The following is a 10603-nucleotide window of genomic DNA, read 5'->3' as shown; positions in this document are numbered from 1 at the left end:
GGCAGCCACGATAGTCCTGCACCACCTCTGGCTCTTACATTCCTCCCAACTGCACTTATGCAGTGTTTCCCAGGGTGAGAATGGCATGACAGGAGGAAGAACTTTTCTTTAAGGCAGAGAGACATAACTTGGTGTTGATATATGTAAAGGAAGAAACAGAATGATGGAATAAAACAGCTTTAATAGGTTGGGAGACAGGAGTTCATGAAAAAGGAGAGAATATGGGGAGAGATAACAACAAAGACTTTCTGAACAGAATCAATTTGAATAACTTCTACTGCAGAAGATCCATCAAATGTAAGTATATTCACATAGGATTGTTTTCTTAACACAGGATTTAAATGACAGAGAAATCAGAAAGAAAGTAACAATGGCCAGTTATCTGAAATAGCAGACAAAATAGAAAGTAAATGCCTAGAATACAAGAATTGAGAATTTATCATTGAAAGAGATTATAAAAATATCTCACGATATTTTGAGAAGGGAAAATTTTTTCATGAGAAAATTTTTTCATTCAGCTTCTTTAGGGCAAGCTTGACATCTTTATTTCTCAGGCTGTAGATCAATGGGTTCAGCATTGGAACAATAATAGTATAAAACACAGAGGACACTTTCCCTTGGTCCATGGAGCTGACTGATGATGGCTGCAGGTACATGAATGCAGCAGACCCAAAGAAGACAGCAACAGCTGACATGTGTGAGCTGCAGGTGCTGAAGGCTTTGGACCTGCCTTCTGTGGATTTAATCCTGAAGATGCTCACAATGATGAAGATGTAAGAACTCAGGATACTCAGTGGAGGTAAAATGATATTAAAAGCACTAAGACATAAAACTACTAATTCATTGATAAAAGTATCAGAACAAGAGAGCTCCAAGAGTGGAAAAAGATCACAGAAGTAGTGGTTTATTACATCAGCCTTACAGAAATGCACTCTTAGCATGCAGACTATGTGAGTTGTGGCACCAATCAAACTAATACCATACACTCCAAATATCATCCAGAAACAGACTTGATAGGACATTTTAATATTGTAAAATAATGGGTTGCAGATGGCAACATAGCGATCATAAGCCATTGCTGCCAGCAAGTGAGCCTCTGCAATTGCAAAAACAATAAAGAAGTAGAGCTGAGTCATGCATTCAGGGTAGGAGATGATGTTCTTCACTGTTACAAAGTTCACTAGCATTTTGGGGGTAATCACAGTAGACTGGCAGAGGTCAATTAAGGACAGACTGCTGATGAAGAAGTACATGGGTGTGTGCAAGTGAGAACTGAATTGTATCAGGGTGATCATGCCCAGATTTCCCACCACTGTGGCCACATAGATTCCTAGAAAGAGGAGGAAGAGAGGCAGCTGAAGCTCTGGTTTGTCTGTTAACCCATCAAGAATGAATTCAGTTACTCTGGAAAGATTTGCTTGTAACATTTTCTTCTGGGAGTTCTATGAAGAAAGAAGGAAAAATGAGGTAAGTATCTGTTATACTATGTACTGAGGTGTGAAAGAGAATTCAAGTTTTCATTTGGCCAAGCATCTTTAATATTCTGACAAGTACTGTTGCATGTTAGTCATTAAGTACCAACAAACGGCACTAGTAATTAAATATATGGCACATCTGTTCCTGTTTGTGACTTCTGCCATGAAAATGGGAGTACTCAGTCCATGAACAACCAAGGAGAGATCTGATGCATTCAATGATGGAATCTACTAAGGACTTTTCATGACTCATTTGTAGTTCTTCCAATCACTACACAAAAGAAAACTTTTTCTGTTTAATAATAAGAGCAGCATCCACACAAAGACAAAATAGCACCAGGCACACACACAATCCATCCCATATGTAATAGTGGTAATCTAAAGACTTTTTCCATAAGGCTATGAAAAGTGTAATTATTCTCTCTCACTAACCAACATTATAGTTGAAGTTAACATTAAGGCAATCAGGTAGGGACACAAAATCAAAAGGCATCTGCATTGTAAAGTGAATAATAAAACTACCTGTACATATATATGAATTTATTTTGTATACAGAATATTCAAAGAAATCTGTAAGAAAGAAGCACTGTAATTTATTTAAAAGGACATCATGGAAATGAGATCTGAAATCATCAAGAAAATTCAGCAATCATAAAAATCCATTTAAAATATCACGAAAAAATATTAAAACACTTAGAAATAAAGATATATAAGACATTGCATTTGAAATTATCAACATTGTCAAAGGGACAAATCATTACATACATGGAAAGACATCCCATCTTCATGAATCACAAGACTGAATATTGTGAAATGGCAGTAACTCCCAAACTAGTCTAAAAGCTCATTGTAATCCCAATAAAGATATTTCTATTATCGTTAATGACATAATGAATATAAATATCCACAAAGTAGAAAGGTCTGGGAATAATTAGAACAAACCTGAAGGAGAAGAAAAGAATTTAAAGTTTCAAGTTCCCCCCATTGAAAATATACCACAACCATATAATATGCTCATAATATAGATGTGCTGTTAAACGTAAGGAAAGGGCAATCTGTAAAAAAATACATCTACATATTAAAGTTATGTGTTTAATAATAATTTAGTGTAGAAATAATAGTTTTTCAATAAATGGGCAATTAGATGAAGTATAATTTAAATAGTTAATATGCACCTCTTCATATTATGAAAAAGTTAATTAAAATGGGTGGTATATATAAATATTTTATATAAAAATAGCATTTGAAAGAAAACTGCAGTACTAGAACTTCATGCTCATGAAATTGGTGATAGTTTCTTGGATAATTTTCACAATTGGAGGCTTCAACAATAGATAAATAAATAAATAAATAAATAAATAAATAAATAAAGTAATTAGTTGGGCACAATTTAAAACCAAAATAATTTGTACCTTTAAGGACATCATATATAGGCAACCATACCCCACTTAATCTGTGACCACTGGAGCCTTAGCCCTGGCTACCCTTGAAAATGTGAATGTCTGGGTTCCCAGTTGGTCCATGGGGCAACACCCTGCACTTCACATTAACCCACCAAACCCCAGAGACCCCGGAGCAGCCTCCCCACACCTGTAGCCATCCTGCACTGCATCTGCGACACTGCATCTGGAGTCTTGTGCCTGACTGTCCCTGGAGAGGTGAACGTCTGGATTCCTGGTTGAGAGTCCTTCTCTCTAGACATATCCCATGCATCATCTTAATCTACCAAACCCCAGAGACCCTGGAGCAAAATCCCTACACCTGATAACAGTTCCAACTGCATCTGCGATCACTGGAGTCTTGGCCATGACTGTTCCTGGAGAGAAGACCCCAGAGCTATATCAGTGACCACCAGAGGCACAGCCCACATGTTCCTGAAAGAAGCTACAGGCTTCATTCACACCTATTTGAGGGAGACGGATCTCCTGAAGCACAGGCCTTTTCTGCACCCATTGAGAAAAGGGATGGGTAGATGATAGTGTAAGAATACATTTAGAATATAAAGAGCAATATGGCAACATCAGAAACTAGTGTTTCTACATCAACAAGACCTGAACATCCCAGAACAGATGAAATAGAATTAAATGACCTTAAAAATAGCATTATGAAATGATAGAGATTCTTAGAAAGGAAAATGAAAAATTCTCTTAAAAATGGAAGAAAAGAGAAACAAAAATTTTCAATAAAGCAGCAAATTCCTTTAAAAAAAGAAAAAAACTAAAAAACAAACAAACAAAAAACAGGCAAAGGAAATGTTCAAGACTTGAAAACTGAAATAGAGGCAATAGAGAAAACACAAATCGAGGGAAATCTGGAAAAGGAAAATCTGGGTAAACCATCAGAAACTACAGATGCAGGCATGACCAACAGAATACAAGAGATAAAAGAGAGAATCTCAAACACTGAAGATATGGTAGAGGAAACAGATTCATTGGTCAAAAAATTGTTAAACCCCATAAAATCTTAACAGAGAACATCTAGGAAATCTGGGACATAATAAAAGATCAAACCTAGGAATAATATTGATAGAATGAGAAGACTTTTTCAAAGACTCAGAAAGTATATTCAATGAAATCTGGAAGAAAACATTCCCAACTGAAAGAAGAACATAGCTATGAAAGAACAAGAATCTTACAGAACTCTAAATAGATTGAACTAAAATAAATGTACATTCATCACATAATAATCAAAATACTAAACATACAAAATAAAGAGAGAATATTAAGAGCTACAAAAAAGCCATGTAAAATACAAAGGCAGATCTACCAGAATTACACCCGACTACTCAACGGAAACTCTGAAAACCAAAAGGTCATAGATAGATTTTGTGCAGACACTAAGACCACTGATGCTAGCCCATACTACTATACCTAGCAAAACTTTCAATCACCACAGATGTAGAAAACAATATATTCAATGACAAAACCAAATTTAAACAATACCAATCACCAAGTCTAGCCCTACAGAAAGTACAAGAAGAAAAACTTCAATCCAAGGAAGTTAAGTATAGCTGAAAAACACAGGCTATAATAATGCCACACCAGCAAAACCCAAAGAAGGGAAACACACACAGTACCACCACCATCAACAAAATTAAAAAATAACAAGAATTAGCAATCACTGGTCATTAATATCTCTTAATATCAATGGTCTCAATTTGCCTCGAAAAAGACACAGGATAACAAAATAGATACAAAAACAGGATTCATCCTTCTCCTGAATACAAGATAGATAAGATACCTCAACTTCAAAGATAGACATTACCTCAGAGTGAAGGGTTGGGAAAAGATTTTCTAATTAAATGTACCTAAGAATCAAGCTGGTATAGCTATCCTAATATCTAACAAAATAGACTTCAAATTAAAATTCATCAAAAGAGTTAAGAAGGACATTTCATATTTATCACAGGAAAAATCCATCATGATGAAATCTCAATTATGAATATCTGTGCCCCAAATACAAGGTACACACATTTATAAAAGGAACATTACTAAGCTAAAATAGTTCATCAAAACTCACACACCAATAGTGAGAAATTTCAATCAATACCCTACTCTCACCAGTGGATAGGACTGCTAGACAGAAGCTTAACAGAGAAGCAAAGAAACTAATAAATGTTACGACTCAAATGGATTTAACAGACATCTATAAAACATTTCTCTCAAACACAAAAGAATATAACTTCTTCCCAGCACTGCATGGAAGTTTCTCTAAAATCAAATACACAGTTCTTAACAAAGCAAACTTTAACAGATAGAAAAAAATTGGAATAACCCATGTATCTTATTGGATCACCATACATGACTTAAAGATAGAATTCAACAACAGCACTAATTGCAGAAAGTCCACAAACTCATCAAAATTGAACAATGGTCAATTGAATCACCCTTAGATCAAGAAAAAAGAAAGAAAGAAAGAAAGAAAGAAAGAAAGAAAGAAAGACAGACAGAAAGAAAGAAAGAAATTAAAGACTTCCTAGAATTCAATGAAAACAAATGCACAACATACCCAAACTTATGGGATACTTTGTAAGCAGTACTAAGAGGAAAGTTCATAGCAATAAACACCTACATAAAAGAAGTGGAGAACTCTCACACTAGTGACTTAAGAGCTCACCTGAAAGCTGTAGAACGAAAAGGAAGCAGACTCACCCTGAAGGAGTAGGTTTGAGGGATAAAATCAATAAAACAGAAACAAAAAAAATATAAAGAGTCAATAAGACAAAGAGTTGATTCTTTGAGAAAATCAACAATCTACATAAAACATTTATCTGAACTAACCACAAGGCAGAGTGAGCATATCCAAATTAACAAAATCAGAAGTGAAAAGGGAAATATAACAACAGACACTGAGGAAAATCAAATGATCATCAGGACTTGTACTCCACAAAATTGTAAAATTTAAAGGAAATGGACAATTTTCTGGATAGGTACCACATACCAAAATCAAATCAAGACCAGAAAAACAATTTAAAAGATGTATAACCCCTAAGGAAATAGAAACTTTCATCAAAATTTTCTCAACTAAATACATCCAGAATCAGAGAGTTTTAGCATAAAATTCTACCAGAAGATCAAAAAGAGCTAATACTAATAGCCCACAAATTGTTCCACACAATAGAAACAGAGGGGAGGGACATTGTTATTTAGATTCACAAATCACAAAAAAATGCAACTAAAAAACAGAATTACAGACCTATCTCCCTCATAATATTGATGCAAAAATACTCAATAAAATGCTGACAAACCCATTCCAAGAGCACATCAGAAAAATTGGCAACCATGAATAAGTAGGCTTCATCCCAGAGATGCAGGAATAGTTCAACACATGAAAATCTATCAACGTAAACCACCACATAAACAAACTGAGAGAAAAAAGTCATATGGTCATCTCATTGGATGCTGAAAAAGCCTTTGACAAAATCCAGAACTCCATCATATAAAGGTCTTGGAAAAAGCAAGGATACAAGGAAAAAAACTAAGCATAATACAGCAAGCCAATAACCAACATCAAACTAAATGAAGGAAAACTCAAAGCAACTTGTCTAAGATCAGGAACAAGACATGGTTGTCCACTCTCTTCCTGTTAATTCAATATAGTACTCAGAGATCTAGCTAGAGCAATAAGTCAACAAAAAGAGATAAAGGAAATATAAATTTCAAAGAAAGAAGTCAAACTTTTACTATTTGTTGATAATCCAATTATATAAAGTGACCTGAAAAATTCTACCAGAAAGCTCCTACAGATGATAAACACCTTCAGTTATGAGGCAGAGTATGAGATTTACTCAAAATAATCATTAGTCTTCCTATATACAAATGGTAAAGGGGCTGAGAAATAAATCAACAAAACATTACCATTCACAATAGCCACAAATCACATAAGGTATCTTGAAGTAACACTAACGAAAGAAATGAAAGACTTGTATGACAAGAACTTTACGACTTTGAAGAGAGAAATGGAAAAAGATATCAGAAAATGGAAAAATCTCCAATGCTGATAGATAGATAGGATCAACATAGTAAAAAAGGCAATCTTACCAAGAGCAGTCTACAGATTTAGTGCACTCTCCATCAATATTCTAGTACAATTCTTCACAGGCCTTGACAGAACAATACGTAATTTCATATGGAAAACAAACAAAAAGAAATCCCAGGATAACCAAAGCAATCCTGTACAATAGAGAAACTTCCAGAAATATCACTATTCCTGACTTCAAGTTCTACTATAGAGCTATAGTAATGAAAACAGCTTGGTATTAGCACAAAAAGAGACAGGTGATCCATTGTACTCAAATCAAAGATCCTGATATTAATCCACACACCGATGAACTTCTATTTTTGACCAATATGCTAAAATTATATAAAGTACATAAGAAAGCATCTTCAACAAGTGGTGCTGGTTAAACTGGATGTTGACATGTAGAACAATACAAATAGATCCATATCTATCCACATATATGAAACTCAAGTCCAAATGGATTAAAGACCTCAACATAAATCAAGGTAAACTAAACCTCATAGAAGAGAAGGCAGGAAGTAGCCATGAATGCATTGGCAGAGAAGACTACTCCCTGAATGTAGCACCTGTAGCATAGGCAATGATATCAATAGCTAATAAACGTGACCTTCTGAAGCAGAGAAGTTTCTATAAGACAAAGGACACAGTCAATATGACAAAACGGCAGCCTACTAATGGAAAAAATTCTTCACTATACCCACATCTGACAGAGAACTGATGTCCAAAATTTATAAAGAGCTCAGGAAACAATACATCAAAATACCAAATAATTCAATTTAAAAATGGGGTACATATCTAAACAGCGAAATCTCAAATACCTGAAAAGCACTTAGGAATTGGTCAACATCATTTGCCATCAGGGAAATAAAAACCAAAATGACTCTAATATATTTTCTTACATCTGTCAGAAGGGCTCAGATGAAAATCATTAATGGCAGATTATGTTGGAGAGGATGTAGAGTAAGGGGAACACTTTTCCATTGCTGGTGGGAGTGCAAGCTTGTATAGCCAGTTTAGAAATCAGTATGATTGTTTCTCAAAAATTTAGGAGACAATCTACCTGAAGAACTAGAAATTCCACTTTCAGGCATATACGCAAAGTATGCACAAGCATATCACAAGGACATTTGCTCTGTTATGTTCATAACAGCATTATTCATATTAGCCAGAACCTGAAAACAAGCTAGGTGCTCCTCACCCAAAGAATGGATAAGCAAATGTGGTACATTTGTATAATGGGGGTACTACTCAGCAGTAAAAAGCAATGGCATCTTGAAAGTTGCACGCAAATGGATGAACCTAGAAAAAAAAAAGCATTCTGAGTGAGGTAACCCAGAACAGAAAGAAAGAATATATACTCACTCATAAGTGAATATTAGACATAAAGCAAATGATAACCAGCCTAGAGTCTATAATTCCAGAGAAGTCAGGAAACAAGGTCAGTTTCCTAAGAGAAAGATCTTTTCCTAAGAGAGACATACTTGGATCACCCTGCGAAGGGGAAATAGACAAAATCTTCTGAGTTAAGTGGGAGTGTGGGGGATGAGGTTGTGGAAGGAGATTAGGGATAGGAGAGGTGGACGGAGGAGAACATAAGGGATTGGGAATGTCAAATTTGTGGAAGAATGTTGACAGACGTCTACCCCACCTTATCCTGTATCTGTTTAGTCCTAAAGTACTACAGAGAGGCTTGTATTAATTATAAATTGTTTGGCCTATTAGTTCAGACTTATTATTAACTAGCTCTTACAATTTAAATTAACCCATATTTCTTATGTATGTTCAGCCACATTGCATGGTACCTTTTCTCAGTAAGGCATTCTCATCTTGCTTTTTCTGTGTTTGACTGGTGACTGAATCTCTGCCTTTTCTTTTCCCAGAATTTCCTGTCTGGTCATCACACCTATACTTTCTGTCTGGTTATTGGCCAATAAGCTTTTTATTAAACCAGTATAAGTGGCAAATCTTTTCAGTGTACAAGGGCATTATCTCATAGCAGAAGGACCAAGAGGGAGAGAAAGTAAAGAGATATCTTGACAGAGGGAGACATTATGGGGTTAGCAAGAAATCTGGCACTAGGGAAATTCCCAGGAATCCACAAGGACGATCGCAGTTAAGAACCCCTGCAATAGTGGAGATAGTGCCTTGCCTTTTCTCTGTAAGCTGATTGATGACTGCCTTAATTTTCATCATAGAACCTTCATCCAGGAACTGATGGAAGAAGATGCAGAATTCCACAGTCAAGTACTTGGCTGAGCTCCTAGAGTCTAGTCATAGAGAGGTAGGGGTGACAATATGAGCAAAGTGGTAGAGACAATGATGGTGAAACCCATATAAACAGGTAATCCAATCTAGAGGGAGCTCACTGACACTGTACTGACAGCTAGAGAACCTGCATAGAAATGAGCTAGGCCTTCTGAATGTGGGTAACAGTTGCGTGTCTTGGGTATTGTGTAGGGCCACTGGTCATGGAACCAATATTTATCCCTAGTGCATGAACCAGCATTTTGGAGCCCATTCCTTATTTAGGGATACCTTGCTCAGCCTAGATACATGGCATAGAGGAAAGTCATGATCTTGCTTCAAGTGATGTGACAGACTTTGTTGCTTCCCAAAGGAGGCCTCATCCTTTCTGAGGAATGGATAGGGAGTGGGGTGGGGAGAGTTGGGAGGAGAAAAGGGAGGTGAAGAAGAGGAAACTGGTACTGATACATAAAATAAAAAAGATTGTTTTAAATAAAAAATAAAACAAAAAATAAAGAAAACAACAGAAAAAGGACATCATAGATGAAAAATAGCATACCCAGTGGGAAACATTTCAAGTAATATATCTTAGGGAGAACAACTGATAGAAGTAACAAACTTATATACCTGAATGACTAGTGAGCTAATAATCCAATCATAAAAAGCCACATTATTTGAATATTAATACTTCTAGTGGAGATAGACAAATCCCCAATAAACACCTGAATATATGTGTACCATGAATAATCATTAAGGAGATTTTAATAAAAACAACAGAGACAAAATTTCACATTGACTGGAAGGGATATAGTAAAAATGGTTAGTGTTTCCAGAGGTGGGTGTGAGTAATCAAAGCCTCATTATTGATAGTGAGGTTATAAAATTGCTAGAAGTTTCAGAAAACAAATTAAGAACCCTTCAAAATGTAAACCATACAATTATTTAATGAGAGCCTTTGAAATCCAGCCCCAGATCCCTCTGCAGAGTTCAGAATCAGATGCTACAAGAAGCAATAAGGATTCTTTTTTCTCTGGCTATCTGAGGATGAATAAACAAATTCACATGTCCTTTCCCAAACAAGTCTCTTTTTTCTTCTGTTCCTAATTTAATTCTACTGTCCCACTTCTTATTTCTCCTAGCTTCTTAGCTTCTTCTCTCCAAGCCTAATATCTCTTTTTCTCTCAGGAGCCTTGAAGCAATAAAGAAATTGCAATAGTTACTTCTCACTTGTCAAAGGCATATTTCTAGGGTAAACAACAAGGATTTGAATCATTGCCATGACAACACAAGGGTCCAGTGTGACAGGAGTAGGATTGTGAGCAGATGAATGGGCACACTGCCCAGTGATCAACTTTGAGATGTAG

At 35.8% G+C, this 10603-nt stretch overlaps 1 protein-coding gene across 1 annotated transcript; it reads right to left on the bottom strand.

Annotated features, from left to right (window-relative positions):
- Positions 1 to 494: 494 nt before the first annotated feature.
- Positions 495 to 1427, bottom strand: LOC125388838 (olfactory receptor 8G50-like). Its single transcript, XM_048417172.1, has one exon. It carries the CDS (start codon positions 1425 to 1427, stop codon positions 495 to 497), a length of 933 nt encoding a protein of 310 aa, XP_048273129.1.
- Between the last annotated feature and the right edge of the window lie 9176 nt (positions 1428 to 10603).

This window comes from Myodes glareolus, chromosome 4 (assembly GCF_982192425.1).
Source record: "Myodes glareolus chromosome 4, mMyoGla1.1, whole genome shotgun sequence".
Taxonomy (NCBI): Eukaryota; Metazoa; Chordata; class Mammalia; order Rodentia; family Cricetidae; genus Myodes; species Myodes glareolus.
Note: the sequence above shows the minus strand (reverse complement) of the source record. Positions and strands in the feature narration are given on the sequence as shown.